At 33.9% G+C, this 18,956-nt stretch overlaps 1 protein-coding gene across 1 annotated transcript in view; it reads right to left on the reverse strand.

Moving 5' to 3' along the window:
* Positions 1-7,186: 7,186 nt before the first annotated feature.
* The window catches only part of LOC106463331 (collagen alpha-1(I) chain-like), a 79,618-nt gene continuing 67,848 nt past the window's right edge, over positions 7,187-18,956 (reverse strand). Inside the window, exons 33-39 of the mRNA XM_022391275.1 lie at positions 17,642-17,674; positions 17,100-17,246; positions 14,268-14,322; positions 13,227-13,328; positions 12,079-12,168; positions 10,882-10,959; positions 7,187-8,542 (exon numbers count right to left, since the gene is read on the reverse strand). Of these exons, the coding sequence (XP_022246983.1) occupies positions 8,334-8,542; positions 10,882-10,959; positions 12,079-12,168; positions 13,227-13,328; positions 14,268-14,322; positions 17,100-17,246; positions 17,642-17,674 (714 nt within the window). The 3' untranslated portion in view covers positions 7,187-8,333. The remainder of the gene's footprint in view (positions 8,543-10,881; positions 10,960-12,078; positions 12,169-13,226; positions 13,329-14,267; positions 14,323-17,099; positions 17,247-17,641; positions 17,675-18,956) is intronic.

An 18,956-nucleotide genomic window follows, 5' to 3' on the forward strand; every position in this document is an offset into this window, starting at 1 on the left:
CAAAAAGAAATGCTTCCAACCACAATAGGAGTAATGAGCATGGTTCTAATGGTGGGCAAGCATCACTAATGTAAGCCGTTACAGGACCAGGTAATGCAGCAAGCACCAGCAGACGTGGTGAATGAGTAAAGAGAAGTAAAGAGAGTTGTCAGGGTAAAGAGAGGCTGTGGGGCTACATGGGGTGTGCCACAACCCATAAACGAAATGCAACCAGTATCTCATCATTCTGTGACCCCAGGGCTAGGAGCTGATGCTTGTAAGAGTATGAGGTCTATTTACTTAATGGCATTTTCAACATATTAATCTATCTAGTCTGTGACAGACCACGAGTCTGCCAGGGAGAGATTCGCACCAAGACCATAAATGCCTCTATTGGAAGCAAAGCAGATTTGTTTACATCTGGACCTAGCTTATTTGCGTCTTTTGTGCTTGTCACGACCATTTACAGTGATACATTCAAAATGTAACTAAACAACTTTGATGTGTGTCAATAAATTAAGCACAAAAACGTCCTACAAGCATGGAGAGGGTTTCTTCATTATGATTGCCAATTTTTTCATTGAGAGCCAGTTGTTATGACCTGCCAATGAAACAGTACATATTGATGGAGCTCTTTCTTTGTTGTGGATGGCATTGCGGGATAGTAAAAACGCATCTAAGTTCTCTTGTGAAGAGAGAAATGTGCATATGTGACTTGTTTTGGATTGGCTCCATATATCAAGTCAAATTTGTATCAAAAGCTTGGAACAGATACAGACTTTGTGCTCATGTACGACGAATCCTTAAATGGTAAAAACGAAAAGGACCATCTTGATGTGTACCTTCGGTACTTTTACTCGGAAAAAATCTTGTGTTGACTAGATTTCTTCATTTTGTATTTTCTGGCCATACATAGGTTAACGATCTCTTTAGCCATTTCTTACAGCTGGTCCAAATCTTAACAGGTAATTCCACGATAAATTAGAATTAGAGTTAAAACTACAAATTCGGACCCATCTTTAATCAACATTAGGTCTTGTGGTCCTCACACAGTCCATGGTGCTCTTCGTACTGCTTCAATGTCTGTAATTGGGATTGAGAAGCAATACTTTAATCAATCTACCACCTTTTCAAAGATTCTCCAGCCAGACTGGATCTCATACATATGCACTAAAATTCTGTTCTGCCCAAAGGGTAGATAATACACCCGCTGTCACAACGGGATTGAAATTATTCCAAATTTCCAAACATACATCAAAACAGTTAAAGCCAAATCCAGCTCTTACACAGTACCAAAAAGTTAAGTATTTAATATTGTGGAATCTGCAACAAGTGATATCCTTTCCATAGCAAAGTTATCTTTTTATATTACAGTATCTGAAGAACCCTCTCCATTTCTTACGAAATGTCAGACTGACCATCCTGTACTGCCTTTTGTCAGCTACGGATCACAAGTCCTTATTGGGTGTTGTCAAACTCATTTTGATACTTTCTCATGGCCAAGCAACTGTTGAAAGGGCTTTTCTGTGACGAGTTAATGCTTTAAAACATGAAGGATGTCTCCCTTGTTGGTCAGTGGTTAATCTATGATTATGTGCAGTCAGTTAGAAGTAATCTGGAAGTTCCTTTTTTGAAGTAACTGCTCACTGCGAATCAAAGTGGTAGACAGAAATATAACCAATACCTTGGTCAATAGGGGGAGACAGATGAACTATAGAAAATACAAGGAAAAGGAAACATAAGACTAACCACCAAATATCTGAAAAAAAGATATGGAATCCTTAATTGAGGTTGCCGATTATTTTGTTGACAAGGCCGAAAAACAAGGTAATATGACTGATTTGGCACAATTAAATAGTTTCAGGAAAATGGCAAAAGAAAAGCCTTTAGAATGTAAAATTTTGCATGAAGAAATTGCAAAGATGGTAGAAAAGTCAAATAACTTGTTAATCTATATATTTTCATTGTGTTTCACATGTAGTCCTACACTTATATGCTTTTGCATAATATATACAGAATAAACAGTTAACGTGAATTATATGATTTATATCATGTATAAGAAAACATAGCATTTTCTACATGAAACAATAATGCTATTCATTCCCTGGCTGTTTGCATTACCTATATCACTCTTGGTCATTCTTATTGAAAATTAAGGAAAGTTATATCCTCAAGGCTTCTTGATTGAAAGGATTGGCACTGTAATATATTTTGCTGACTAAGTTCACACTGACTAAATCTCACAGATGACCAATGTTGTGAAAAAATAAAGGTCACGAGACAATACTGTCTACTGGACAAAGAAAGCAAGCTTACATTTTAAGTTTAGGTGTGCTTTCTTCGGCAAGTTCTACTAGGAGAATGTCAAGTGAATAGATAGAAGAAGATCGCTGTGTTTTACTTCTATAGAACGCTAAGCTAAACACACACTAGTATAATTGACTGTGATTCTATCTGTACAAGTATGCACACTGTACTTTCTGATTTGTTACAATAAAGAAGTTTTTCCTTTACTTACATCTGCCAAGTCTCGTTATTTCAGGCTCGATTAAGGAAACTAAGTAAAGTTATTAAACATAGAATATTCCCCTTATTCTGTGATCAAATCTGCTGTTATTTGCTGCTTTACCTTTCTGATACTTATCAGTAAATTGGTTTTGCCTGAAAAATACCACAAACAAGACATTTCTATGTCATACCATCAGGATTTAGTGTGGAGTTTCTGAAATGATAACATATGTGTTAATCCTTGCTTGATCTTGTGAGTTTATTGTGTTTAAAGGAATGTTTCTTATGAAAAGAATGTCATTTTATGGACATAGAAATATTATGGCGATGGAGAGCTTACCAACAGAGAGAGATGGTTGTATGGGAGAGATGTCAAGTTTGGGAGGAGTCCTTTCCAGGACATAAGTCTTCCACCAATCCTGTAAAGATACATAACATCATTCAGCCTGAAACTGCTGATTACGGGAGATTTGCTTGCATCTGATCCATCCAGACCAGTCAAGCAGACATTACCCCTCATAATTGACTTCAGTGCAAGGGAAGTAAGGATAACTGAGTTTTGATAGAATAGATTGGCATCTGATGAGTTTGAGACCACATGGGAAGGTCTTTATCTAACTCCAATGCTGTTGCCAGTCAGAGAACAGCAGCACCAACTCTGATCAAGACCATTGCCAATTAGTGGACAGAGGTTGGATGTGTCACTTTTGGATGATTTTCACTAGCATTGTCTCCCCAGCAGGTGAGGCAATGGGTACACACAGATAAAAATAATGACCAATGTGGATAGGTATCTTTCAGTACTGAAAGGTTCCCAGTAGTTCGTAACATCTGTGGTCATGTAGGGCTGTACAAGATGTCACCTTGAGTAGCTCGTTGACCTATAGTCCTGGACCAGGGACCAACCACCCATTTGGGTGACAATTTCCTATAAGTGGCTTCCACCCAGAACTAAGGACATTGGTGGCATTATCTCCTGGCATCCATTATAAGAGAGAGAAAGGGGGGGGCTTTGATCCAGCACACAGATCCATCAACAACGCCAAGCAATTCATGCTTCCACTTCAAAGTGTTTCATGGCAAACATTGCTTCTTTGAAATGAGAATGTTTCTCGCTTACAAATGTTTTTTCATAAGCTTATGGGGAAATCTTTCAATGAACGACCTCCCAGTCTCCCAAGGTCATTGCCAGGTAAGCCTTCCTATGCAATTGACACAGATCGTCCAGGTGGATGGCTAGTTTCTTGGTGCTGATCCTCTTCTGAGCTTTGAAGTTGACCTGATAGATTGTTCAAGTTTCCATTGGGTTGAATTACTGATGCAGCTCATGCAAGAATGTTTCCAGACGTCTTGCTACTTCACATCCAGACGGTTAATAGCATCAAGAGCCTGCTTGTAATGTTTCAGTAACCAGTCTAGGTCCTCTCTTGCTGGCCCCTTTAACATTGTTACTTTAAGCCAATTGTCATAGAGGAAGAATCCTGCAGTAGTAGTTCCACTGATATTTTGTAAATTAGGTACCTCCACTGTGACAAACCTCCAGGAATTAAAAACAAGCTACCTCCATCACACAGAACTGCAATACAACATCCCTAGTCTCCAGTGAGTGTGCAGGGCTGTAAAGATCTATCAAAGGGTACATTGTATAGTGTATGATTTTGCATTCTTAAAGTACAGTTAAAGGGTTTTTTGGTTAAATATATTTTGATATTGTGTTTATGTTAGAAAGGGGAGGGTTATTATTTTGGGTTTTCTTGTTGTATTAACAGTTTTAAGTTAAAAAGATGATTTTGCTTATAATATATCTAGATTTTATTATTTATTTCCAAAACTAAAATTAAACGATTGTGTTTTGTTTTACTGAAGTTAGTGTAAAGGTTTGTTAAAAGGTTTTATATTGTAGTAGTGTAATTCATTGTTAAAATATCTGTGCTGTCAATATGGTGTGTGTGTGCTTTTATAAATAAAGCAAAATGTATGTGCTCCTTGACAGTGTTTCGAGAATCGTGGTTATTGTGGATTTTAAAGTTAATTTTAATTGTTGGTTTGAAGACAAGCCTGAAACAGATATAGGATGAAAGATATAATATGCAGGCATATCATATGGTTTCTACCTGCTTTAGACATATAGGAATTAAAACAAATTCGTGTATTTTGTGTGTATGCAGTTCTAGCATAAGCATGTAGTCCAGAATGTCGTTGAAATTCCTTTTTTCTAGTTCCTTTGTTTATTTGTTCTCGATAGTAGATAATGTCTATTCTACCCGAGAGGGCATTGTACTAACTTATAGCATCAGGGTTGAAAGGATTGGCTCTGTAATATCCTTTGCTGGACGACTTGACATTAACTAAATGTAACAGTTGACCAATGCCGGACTAAAGAAATCAAGTTCACTTGTTGAATTCAGTTGCAACTAGTTTTCCCAAGAAATCGTCGAGTGAAGACATGTTTCAAGATCGGGTTTTTGTTCTATGAAGATTAATCATGAGAGAAAAAAAGTTGTGGAACTAAAAACACTCTAGTAGAATCGACTGTGATTTCGCATAAGTACGTAAAGTGCGAGTTCCGTTTGTTTGTCACAGTAAAGAGTTTGAGCATTAATATACATCTGTCCAGTTTCGTTATCTAACACTTACAGAGACTCAGGCAATTTATCAAACTCGGAAAACTCCTGTTATTTCTTGATGTAACATGCTGTTATTCGCGGGTTTACCTGTGTGAAACGTATCGGAAAATGTGGTTTACCCGATAAACCACATTTCTAGTGGAGTTTAATTATGAAAAAGTCATCAAGATTTATGAATCTCAAAATTCATGGCAATCTTAAAAACCTCATTCTCGTCCCCCAAAATTGTTCTCAAGCAAAAGCATGTCAAGGGATTCCCCCCTATTCCCATACAATAATCTCTTCAAAGCTGGAATCATCCTGGAAGTTTTTATGATACTTCTCCAACAATTGAACACTCTAGTCCAAGTAAGGTCTAGCCAAGACTTGTAGATTAAATCGATTATTTCTTCCGACACTTGAGCCCAGTACATTCTATATATATATAAACTACATACTGCTTGTCTTATTACCAGCCGAAATGCATTGTGCAGAAGGCTTTACGTATTTTGTGATAATTATGTCTACACAGAGAGGCAGACTATTTTTCTGTTGTTTCGTTTCTTCTTCTAAACAATTTTGAATCGACTGCCACTCCTTCACTTCTCGGCGGACTAACTCGAAACTTGTTAGGATTGTAGCTTAGTCCAATACGTCAAAACATGTTTTTTTTTTCATTGTTTTGAGTTAGGCCTTTTTTTAAGGATTTTATGGGGTCAAAGATATAACAACACAAAAATGAATATTTGGGCTCCTATGCGGTCATATTTACAGCAATCAAGATAAAAACTGGCAAAAATAAGAATTTTCATGCACCCAACGCATTGACACAGAATAAAAAGTTGTAGTTTCCCATTTTGAGTCTTTTTAGGAGGGTCAAAGCTCACAGAAAATCATAATTTTAGGGGTTTTGATCAATTACTCGGCCGTATGTATTTTGACCAAAATACACGGGATTTTGTACAAAAGATACTTTTATACAGGTCCCACACATTGACAAACAGTAATTATTGGTGTCAAGATGCGAAAAAAGCATAATTTTAGGGTTTTCTTTGACAATTTTTACGCCGTATTCCGGCCAATATACATGATATTTGGTATAAAGTCACAAATAGAGATATAAACAATTTTGGAATTATTGCTCAATGTTTCAGAGAAGAAAGCACAATTTGGGGTTTTCGTGAACTATTCATTTGTATGTCAACCAACTTACATGAGATTCAGTACAAAGATACCTTCTTACAGGTCCCAAGCAGTGATATAGGCAGTTTTCGATTTTTTGGTGTTTTCACGATTTTTCTGGTGTCAAAATTGGCTATGTTGGGATTGCGTGGCGAAGACATATTGCATTCGCCCGCGAATGTTGGCCTCTTTAATTGTAACCAAATATTTTTCACATCAACTTCATCTGATTTCCCCAGCATGACTATAAGAATAATTAATGTTGTGATAACTTTATTTTAGTTAATATTAAAAGGCACTTGCCAACTGTTAAGCCCCAGCGCACTAACTTCAGATTTGGAAATAAGATTACAAACAAAGTTGGATTAACTGGATAAATGCTTCTCTATAACAAAGGTGTGGTATTAGCACATGTTTACTTCTAAACTATCAAAAGTATGACTTCTAAAATTATTACAGATGACTTTATGGGATATTAAAAAAATTATTTTTACTGGGCTTGATTCTTATTCATTATTAACAATAATTGAGGCATTTTCTTGTTTCATTTTGCATATTTACAGGTGAAAAATTACTAATAATGTTAAATTCTGTGCCAGGATTACGTGACAAGAGATGCAATCGAATTTTTATTCTTATAGATGATTAAGATTCAGAACGAAAAAAAAAAGTGATTCTTAAGCTCTTAACAAGGGCTACATTCCGAAATAAAATTATTCGCGTTGCCAAAATTAATAACGCCCTTGTTGATTTGAATATTTTCTTGTGTTAAATTCGGCATTCATATTTAGGTGTGACTACTAGGTGGAAGTACTAACGGTAATGCTAAATTGTTTCTATTTTTAAATATTTTATTGTAGGAAATTCGCTTTAGCTTAACTAGTAACAAAGAATTTGAAGCGCAAAGCATGTAACTGCAACATTTTTCGAAAAGGGTTTAATACACAAGTACATCATTATTTGGTGTATGTACAACAAACGTTACAGGTAATACAATATTCAAGGATAAGTTTAGGCAGTTTTGTAGTTTTATAGCATAGACATTTAAGTGATATATCTCAAGTCTAGTGACTAACGACAACGCTTCAGCGAATTTACGTTAGTCTTTCTGAGGTTCTGGAGAGATACGAAACAAATTCGTTGAAACGTTCTCAAGAAATATTAGACAAGAGAAACAACCCTAAGGATAGGCTATCAAAATAAAACAACACTTTAGAAATAAAAAATAAAATATACTTTTCAATTTGTGGAGATGAAAAGACAAAACAAAAGTAGTGTCAGAGGTAAATAGTGACACCTAACGGCCAGCTGTCCATGAGCCAGAAGGTACTTCTCCTTCGCCTTATATGTCAGGTATAATATAATATTTTGTTTCTAGCATGATGAAGACTAGAACATAGTGTATCCGAAAAAAAGCAAGTACACGCATTAAACGTCATCCACTACACACCATTCTGCGTTAAAGCGATACCACCAAACAGTTTTGAACAAGAAATAACAGCGTGTATTGTGATTAAAGCAATCTTTATACATAGTGTTTTAAATACCACTAAAGTATAAGTAAAATAAGTAAAAATCCTGAATGACTTGCAGCCATTTCTCGAACTTGACAAACAGCAACATTTAAGAATTATTAAATAAATCATGGCAGTGTCTGCACTTGAGCAGAGTCACAACAAGTAAGTGTGACACGTCTGGACAGAAAAAAATAAAATCATTCCTATACGAAACTACTATTATATTGTAAACCTGCTTTGTCGTATTTAAAACATGGAAGAGGGGCGATATATTAATTCTAGGTATTGTTTCTTTTCTTTAAGCATTAATCTATTTCACATGCCCAGATTCGATGCCGTCATACATCAAGGCATGTTGAAAGGTCACACTAAAGCAGAACTGGAGACCACAACAAACAGCACCATGACCTGGCGGTCATTCCACGTTCCTATCCTGTGTGGAGAATTTTTCTTTAGTAAAGATTCATTGATAATGACTTTATATTTTTTTATCATGGTAAATAGCTTGGGTGTGTCTGGTTTAAATTCTTTTCTGGCACAACTATTTAGAAGGCCCCTTATCATCATCAATAGAACTAAACCGCTGAAACGCATTTGCCAAGTCAGCACCTGGATAACTACAGAGTTCGCAATAGCCTGGCGGTCCCTGAGGACCTATAGGTCCACGAATTCCTGGCATTCCTTGTCTTCCTGGTGGTCCTCTTTCTCCTGGGCGGCCAGGGAGTCCTGTGCCTGTAGCTCCAGGTGGTCCTGTAAACATATAACATTTGTTAATAACACCATACAAACGTTACGTAATATAGGTCACTACATCGTAATTTGACCTGTTACCGTAAGGGGATCATGCTACATAGGTTATATATATTGTTATATTACCATTGTAAGCGGTTTTGTTGTTTTTACAAGTATAAATTTACACATGAACACACAAGCATTCAGTTGTACTGATTTCTTTTTTTTCACTTAACCTTTCGCGATGTAAGCATAATGCCATTAGAAATTTATATGGGAAATACCACATTTCAAGAAGTTATTTCCAACAGGTAAAGTAGTCTTGTCTTGTCTTGTTTGAAGTTAAGCACAAAGCTATACAATGGGCTATCTGTGCTCTGCCCACCACGGGTATCGAAACCCGGATTCTACAGGTAAAGTAATTGAAATGTATCTAAACGTCTCTCGCATAAAAAATGAGGTCTTCCCTTGTTTACGAGCTCTTTCAAAGTTTAAAAAACAAGTATTGTATTATGTAAATATAAACTAAAGAATACAGAGAGAACTGGTCATTCTTAAAGCTTTTAGAATTGTTTTATAGGAACCACGTCAATCGCACATGTGTGTATCGTCTATCTACAAGTAAAGAAAAAACTTTTCTAAAAAGGAAGAAAATAGAGGAATCGCTAATATCAACCCTTCAAAAACAATGCAAACAAGATAGTATGGATGACATTTGCATCATCCTTATATAGTAGTACAGGCTCAGAATTTTTCTTTACTTGATTGCTTGTTTTTTTTTAATACAGTGTTTCAATAGACATAGGAAGGTTGTACATATAACCAAGTTCTAAATACAATTAGGTTCCATCTGTAATATTTATTGTTTATCTATTATTGGCTGGTAATTCCTGTTTCACCCTGTCTTTAAGCTTTTTAAAGCAACGCCAAATTTTTTTAATAAAGCTAACTTCAAGGGGTAATGATGTCATCGTTTACACTACAATTATAATTATTTTTTCATTGCTACTATTTATTAATAATACTTAGAAAAGCGGATATTCCGTTCGAAACTATGTCACCTCCATGAAATTGGTTGACAACATTGTTTTGGTCTTAGAGAAGAACAAGAAATTCAAACTTTTTTGCTATGATATTTACAGACATTCCCATAATTTGTGATTCAGTCATTACATACATATTGTTATAAAAGGGAACACTGTATAATATTGTAAAGTTCTGATGACCTATTGAGGAGACATTTAAAATACAATTTCGATTAACAATCCGAGCCATCCCTTCATAGGAAGTGCTACCGTCTGACAGAGGTTATTTATTCAAGGTTATACTTTCTGCTGTGAACTCTTAGATTAAACAGTATATAGCAAGCAATATAAATATTTTTGAATATGTAAAATACAAAGTTTGGGATATGTATTGGGTGCTAGAATCGGATGCTAAACCATCTACTGTTAAAGTATTTGCTAATCACATGATTTTCAGCTGCTTTGTATGTTTGAACTGTTATTTTTAAAGTTTGCGAAAATGAATCTATTTGAGCAACTTTGTGTGCATGAACTTGTACGATCCAATGATTAGAGTGGATACAAAATGTGAGTACGTTGGGTGCTAAGGGGTGGAATAATTTGTTCGATTGTATTTTTAAATTCTTGTTCTTTCCTCGTGGATAAAAATATGCTAATATGATTTTTTAATCCAAATGAGCTAAGGGTTTTTGGAAGAGCTAAGGGAAAACACTTGCTCACCTACTCTGTCGTAGATTAATACTCCTTGTACTTTTATGTATGTATGTCCAGATAACTCCTCCCACGGTTGTGGAGCTAGCAGGATCAAATTTGGCAAGCTGACTCAAGGTGGCCTGAGGAAGGGGTTTCCTTATCTATGTGGCATATTCCCTTTACCGAGTGAGTCTAAAATGCTCCCAAAAAGTCACCCAGGCATGATGGGTGTTAAAGTATACGTTTTCAGGTTCGAGTACGATTCCCCCACCTCACTGGAGTAGCTATAGAAGTAACTGGGAATAATGGAAGAGCCTGATAGATACATTGGAACCTTTGTAAATCCCACAGCGCTATGCATTTAACATAGTTACTTTATATGACACATTTCAAAGTGTTCCGTGGATGATCATTTCACTATACTTATCAATTAACTTGTATGGTCAGATTAATCCGTCCCAAAATAATGGTATCTATATGTTCCAGTACATAAAAACTCTGCATTCTGGTCGCTTTAGTTTTAATTTGAACATCCTCAACATGTGTGCCTAAGGAGAGAGGTTATTTTAACTATCATAAGCTATTTTATCTCTTTGAGATATTCATAGCAAAAAACGATCGATTACTTTACAAGCCTACCTGGAATTCCTCGAAGACCCATAGGTCCTTCAATACCAACTCCTTCTGGACCTCGTTCGCCCTTATCACCTTTGTCTCCTAATGTGGCAAAAACAAAATTTCATTAATTTACACTTGCTAAACACATCAATTACAGACAACATTATGATCAATCATCACAAAAAAAAACCACTGATTTTGATCATTTACTCTGGGCTTACCCAATATAATTGTCTAGCATTAGGAGTACACAAGCATTATTTCCATCAGAGTTTGTGGTAAAGCTTTTCACTCAATACCAGCAGTGACCTAGTCCAGGAGTTCCTAAACTTTTGTAGCAGAAGTCTATGCATCTGTGCATATAATTGGTTCGAAAACTTCATGACATGGGGGTGTAGATATGATAAAAGCCGTTTTGGGAGATTCAAAACTCATGTGAAAACTATTGCCAAAATTATAAATGATTGGAAGAGGGTGCCAGGACAACTGTCCATGGGATTTACAATGTCTTTGTAGTATCCCACTCTCTTCATGAGCCTTTCGACAGTCCGTTCAACATTGCATATGTTCTCCCTACTAGCTTATTCATACGTGAAAACTTGAAAGGATCGATCCTCAGTTCACATCGGCTTTGGATTGTAATTCTTGCGCCACTTGAGGTGGACAACCAGTGGTACCATGACCTACTTGATTGCAAGCATTTGCCATTACGGTGATTGTGCACGATGATATTCCTTCCCATATCTGCCGCCAGATATGAGAATTATTACACATTGGTGAAGATAGTCATCTCCTGCTATCATCACAGGCTATACAGCAGCAACTTTTTGGTTATGAGTTACTTAAATTCAACTTTCCGGGATAACTCATAAACTATACCTGATCATACTCGTTTACCCAAGGAATGGGCTGGGAACTGTGATATCCTTGTTCAAAGTATGCAATGCACTAATGATATCATGTGGGCGCATACTGAACATGTAGTACAAAATCAATGAATTTTGATAAATTGGCGCTCCTTCTGGCAAGATTTGGTAAGTTTTGCAATTAATTTTCCCTTTGTGTGTGCCATTTTTGCAATGGCACAACCATATGCCTTGTAGATTAAGTGGTATAGCACTCTGAACTGACTATTAGAGATAGAGAACTATTATTAATAATTTATCCAACTATGTGATAATAACGAAAGTCCTTGCAATACATTTATTCTATTTTTACCTTTAAGCCCAGGTAGTCCGCGAGGACCTGGCATTCCTTGCATTCCCATAAATCCCCTCTCTCCAGGCAATCCTGGATTTCCTCGATCGCCTTAAAACATTAAAATAAATGTTTGATTATTAATTCTTATTATAACTTAAGTACATATATATATAATTTGGATGTGTTTATGTATTTTTATGAAACAACAATGCAAAAAATAAAAAATAGCGTGTGATATAAAAGGTAGACAAACAAATCGTCAGAATGGAAATGGTAGAGTGCATCCAATAGGAGACGTACCTGTATAAGTGGAATCCACGTAACAGTTAGAATACTAGAATACTACAGCTATTCTTTTTAACTTTCATTTCAAAATCTCTTGAGATGAAATTAGAAAACAAAATTAAAAAATAACAACCGTGTCTGCTTAAACAAAACAATCCTGCATACAAACACAGTAGCTATTGATAGACGACTAATAAATGTAGTGAAAATCATGCTGGCTGGTAGATATTTTTCTTTAGTAATCGTTCTAACTGGATCGTTATGATTTTCAACTCAGAGTACTGTATTCTGTCTGCCACAAGTCAGTGTCGAGAACACGGTTGGACCTATGGCAACAAAAGTATGCCTGAAGTTTTATTTGTATGCAGTACAAGAAGCGCAATGATGAGGTTTAAAACGTTGGTACAGCAATTAACCAATATAGGCCTAGTAAAAGTGAATCACTTTTAAGCACAAATAATTTTATGAATTTCCTTTTAATTATATTATTACGGTTTGTATGTAATTAAGCACAAAACTACACAAGGGCTATCTGTGATCTGCCAACCACGGGTATCGAAACCCAGATTTTAGCGTTGTAAGTCCGCAGACATAACGCTGTGCCACTGGAGGGCATATTATTACGAATTTCATATAAATGGTGTGTAAAAATAACATTTTCACATTGTAACTCCAAGTGATTAGGTAGTGAAATTAATTATAGTACATCAAAACTAGAATACCGATATTGTCTTATATTAATGAATAGCATTCAGGTAAAAAAAAAGAAGTAATTTTAAAGTTATTTGTCATACTACAAATGTAGAATACCAACATCTTAGCATCTAGAAAACAGTCTAGGTAGAAAAATAATTTTAAAGTAATATGCTATTATTTATTACCTGGAGGTCCTTGCGAACCGGGTGGTCCTGAATGACCCCGTTTTCCCCTTCCAGGGATGCCTGGTGGACCCCTTAGTTTCGCCGTCAAGTCCGTTAGCTGCTCTGCTTCCCCAAAGTGAAGGTTTGAAATTTTTATAAATATAAACATGTAATTATAATTCATACTGACTAACCAGTTTTTAGTAAGTAGGTGGCATTTATCTAATATTGATTTAATGATATGTTCTATGTTTGACTATTGAATTTAAACCATTATGCGCTCCTTAAAAGCAGTATGTTTTAAGGAATATACATTTTTCTAGACAGTAAAACAAATAACTAGAATAACGTATTCAGTTACATGACGATTATAGATTAATGTTAGAAGTTCTCAACGAATCGGAATAAAATATATTCTTCAGGTTTTACATAAACTAGATGTTTGGATGAATCTAAACATTGCTTATAATAACCAAATACATGGTGTGAGTCATCCCAAGTTTGAATGGATACAAAAATCCAGTGTATAGTTAAATTAGCTAAAGACTTAAGTGAATAACATACGAATTACATTTTGAAGTAGATTTAACTACTATTGAGAAACAGCTTTTCTAATAGCGCTAATTGTTTATCCTCAGTCATGGAGAACTGTTAAATTTATATAGATTATTAAAGTAGAATGTTTTAAGCCTAATATAGAACCGTAGATCGTATTCTCAGCCTCGTTTATATGATTATATTTTGTCATGACTTTTAGTGAATAAAACTAGATCATATAATATTTAATATCTAATTATATATATATATATATCCAAACAAATATAAAATTAATGACGAGATTACCATATCTGTTCTTTTTAGTTTGTTTCGTTTTTTAAAGGATCATTTTAATTATTCTTTTAATCCCGCGAAACAATAATCATATAAAATATACGATATTCTTTTATTATAAGCAATATGATCTTATATTTTGTATGCTCATTCAGCTGAAAGTTTTTACTTAAAAATAGTTTGACCTGTAAATGTTATTTTCACTGAATATTTTGAAAATAAAAATCGTACCTCGAAGAACTGCAGCACATATTTCTCTCATTTCTTCTTCGCTGAAACTTCTACCCTACAAAAATATAAACAAATTTTCAGGCATAGTGACTCGAAAAAATTTTATACCTAAAATTGGCAAACATTAGTGCATAAATATCGTAAATTGATAGGCTCGAATAAATATTCTATATTCACAAACTGGCCACCAAGTGGTCTTTTTTAGCATTCTTTAAATTTTGTACCCCAATCATGTTATTTACCAATTCTGTTTGTACAAAAACTTTAATCCTTTGTCAATTTACTGAACATATATAAATAACAAACAAAAGTAAAAAACAACATTAAATGTGGCGCCGTCTCTTGATCAAAGTCGAAACTTTTTAATATAGTTGCTAATATTTGTTTTTCAAATACAAATGATTAACTTTCTATATATATATTGTCCCATACTTTCAGTATAAGCTAAATCTAAGGTTTTCATAGTTTTTACGTGTAATTATAAAGTATCTAATTGAAAATGATGCCGTTCTTAAAATATAATTTGAAACCAATAAATATTATAAAAAACGTTTTTCAAACTCGTATAAAAAATTGTGAACAGTATAATTTCTCAGAATCAAGAAAAAAAACCTGGTAAGTTCTATGCTTAAAGGGCCAGTGTTTATTCATTCCCTGATCAGAAAACATTGTTTTGTTCACTCTTGTTTATTTTCTTAAAATGCGTTTAGTATAATTTCAAATCTGAAAATAGCTTAAAACCCAATTTGAATGGTAGCTGATAAACGGTTAAAACTAATGTAATGAAATTACAGAAGTAACGAAACGCACATTTAAAGACAAACCTCTAACTATAAGTGTTATGTATAACGTGAAAATTATGACGTTAAAATACCAACTCAAAATTATGAGTTAACACGTCACTTTAGAGAATATCTTTCAAGCGAATGACTGTATATGCCATTATACCGTATAGGTTGTTTTATTTATTTACTAACGTATAGCTCGTCAAAAATAGTATACCCTAACCTCACATTTAATTACTAACTGAAATAAATAAAGTTTGCGAAATCAAGGTTGACCAACAAAGTGGCTGAAAAGTGCAGTCGAGGCAGTCAAACGTCGGTAAATTCCTTTGTGAGTCAATCAAAATTAAGATAATTCATGAAACAAATTCGTGGCGTATTCATAGAATAATAAGTATTGGTAAAAATTAATTAGATTAACAACTTCTAATATATAGAAAAGCCAGTGCGTTTTGGTAACACTACCTTCCTAGATTCCTTTTATGCTTAGCAATAAAAGTATAACATATTATTGTCGTTAGTCTATGGACTGAAAGTATAAAATGAAATGTATAGACAACAAAAGTGGAAAAATATTTCTTGATTTCTTAATTTAGAGTCTCCGTTGATTAAAGAGGTTTTTTTTATTATTAAAAACGTTGGTGATATAACAGAAAATAGCATAATTCACAAACGATTTAAGTTTAAAATTGAATCGATAATTTTACTTTCATGATAAATGTTTTGCATTTGGCTCTAGGCTAGGTGATCCCACACTACGTCTTTACTTTAGGCTTATTATACCAACACTCACTACACTTATAAGGTTACCGGCACACCCCTCACGGCCCCCTTGCACCCCCATCGCTAAAATCTTAATGAGCAGACAGTAATCGAACTACTCTATCTGAATAAATGCATTTTGGTTTTTATGACTCTCCTATTTCGAGAAATCAAGCGTGATGTGACACAGACTAGCTTTTATAAAGGTTAGATATATATATTACAGAACTTCACTACCACTCGGTTCTCTACTCAGACTGTGAGTTTCTAGATTTAAAAAAGTTAGTTTTATATTATGATACATCTTTTATCCATAATTATTAATAAGGTTTAATAATAGAAATTTAAAAGGGTTATTCGAAAGTAAAGGTTAAAGATGTTATTTGTAAAGAAAAATATAAAGAACGAAAACCCATGTACAGAATAGTTAGAAACTCAATAAAATTCTTACACAGAAAGATGCAAAACCAAAGACGATAGTAATTTCTAAGATAGATGAAAACAAATAAACGAAAAAATGTTAAACTGAGCGCACATAAATATAGTAGTATAAAAATGATCCAAACAAGGCAGAACTACTATAAAAATCAAATCAAAGGAAAACTACTCTGGAAGATCTAATCAAAGGAGAACTACTGTAGAAGATCCAGCCAAAGAACTAGTGTAGAAGATCCAATCAAAAGAAAACTACTGTAGAAGATCCAATCAGAGGAAAACTACTGTAGAAAGATCCAATCAGAGGAAAACTACTGTAGAAGATCCAATCAAAGGAAAACTAGTGTAGAAGATCCAATCAGAGAACTACTTAGAAGGTTCAGGCAAATCAGAATACTCTAGAGATCCAACCACAGAACTACTGTAGAAGATTCAGACAAATCAGAATACTGTAGAAGATTCAGACAAATCAGAATACTGTAGAAGATTCAGACAAATCAGAATACTGTAGAAAATCCAACCAAAGAACTACTGTAGAAGATATCCAGTCAAAGTAGAACTACTGTAGAAGATCCAATGAAAGAAGAACTACTATAGAAGATCCAATCAAAGGAGAAGAACAAGATCCGGTTTAGGCAGAACTGCTGTAGAAAGATCCATATAAGGCAGAATAACTGTTGTAGAATAGAATAATTGAGTGTGACATAATTATGGAAACAAAAATAGCGTTTATTGACAAGAGTTCAATTGAAACGTGTATTTTCAATAGTAAAGCTTATTCTAATACAAATGTTTGTAAGCTAACTAATTAGTGTTTGAGATATTTGTAAATGAATAAATAAAAAAGTACCGGGGGTCCTGGTAGTCCAGGCATTCCTGGTGAACCTCTGTTTCCGGGATTTCCTGGAATTCCTGGCGGACCTGGAGCTCCTGGAATTCCTATAGGACCAGGAAGCCCAGGAAGACCCCGCCCGCCTGTTGCTCCCCGCTCACCTGGCTATAAAAATAATGAAAACATTATATACAGTTTTTTTGTTTTACTGTAGAGTGTATTACAAAAGTAAAAGTTTTAATTACTTTCTAAAAATTAACTGAAAGCTTTGGCAATGTATTACTACGTTATTAAAGGTGAGCTGTATTGTAACAACATAATAAATATAAAAGATAAAGTAATGTATAATAATACATTTTTAGTCTTTTATGCGATAGTTCAAAAAGAAAGGGACATTTTGTGAGATTATAATGATACTTATTATCTAACAGTAGCATTTTACATGGATATTTCTTATTTTGAAATATCCCATAGAATTTTGTAGTATTGGAAAATATTTAGCATAGATTTTTCGGAATATTTTTTATTAATACTTATTTATTTCAGAACATTAAACTCACCATTCCAACAGGGCCCATAGAACCGTGCGAACCCTGAAATAAAACGATAATTTGAATACTTAATTTATACATATAAATCTGTCGATTATTTGTGGCTAAAAACCAGATAACCTTATCATATATTTTCTTCTAATATTACATCCAATAAAATAATTTTTCTCCTTGTTTAAGGATGGTGGGCTATTACTAAACTCTCAAAGAGACTTAAATCTAGCATGAAATTTTCCTCACTTCATCTGGTCTATGTAAATAAAACTACAAACTGTTACATCTAAGGTCCTCACGGTTATCCTTAATTGCAATATTAACAATATTGTGTTCCTACGATACTTCGTATTGTATTAATTTGAAAATACTATAGAATAAGACAAAATGTTTGATAAATACTAGAACTGAAGTCTTAAAAAAGATCACATATAAGAAACAAGTTGAAACACATGAAAGTAACTATATAATGCAGTTTGTTTTGGAGAAAGACTAACACAGTAACAATATTTAAAATGTGAAAAGCTTAAATGGGATAGTAAATTGGTTGCTTTTCCTATAGAAATATGATTTATACTGTTAAAAGCTTAGTAGTTACAATTACGCGTCAAAGTTTTAAGGTTTTTCTCAATTACTTACTGGCAATTAATACGTAACATAATTTTAAATTTGATTTATACCTGATGACTTTATTTTTTACTAAACTATCTCAAACTAACTAGGACTTATTTAAATATATATATATATATAATTTTATTTTTATCGATAATTGCAATGTCTAAAAACGATGTAAAGAAATTTATATGTTGTATCAAAAATATCGAAATTTCAATTATCGTAATAAGCCCCTCCCCCCAGTGCTATAACGGTATATCTGCGGACTTACAACGCTAAAAACCGGGTTTCGATACCCGTGGTGGGTAGAGGACAGAGCCTATTGTGTAGCATTGCGCTTAATTTCAAACAAATAAAAAATCGTAAGAATAGAAAAAAAGGTTCATTAATCAAAAACTGTAATATGGATATTTTGACAACACTAATTACTTCTGTAATTAGTAAAATTAGTAATTACTAATTACTTCTGTAGAACGTTTTATGTAATATGGATATTTTGACAACACTAATTACTTCTGTAATTAGTAAAATTAGTAATTACTAATTACTTCTGTAGAACGTTTTATGTAATATGGATATTTTGACAACACTAATTACTTCTGTAATTAGTAAAATTAGTAATTACTAATTACTTCTGTAGAACGTTTTATGTAATATGGATATTTTGACAACACTAATTACTTCTGTAATTAGTAAAATTAGTAATTACTAATTA

Source organism: Limulus polyphemus, unplaced genomic scaffold (genome assembly GCF_000517525.1).
Source record: "Limulus polyphemus unplaced genomic scaffold, Limulus_polyphemus-2.1.2 Scaffold52, whole genome shotgun sequence".
NCBI classification, from domain to species: Eukaryota; Metazoa; Arthropoda; class Merostomata; order Xiphosura; family Limulidae; genus Limulus; species Limulus polyphemus.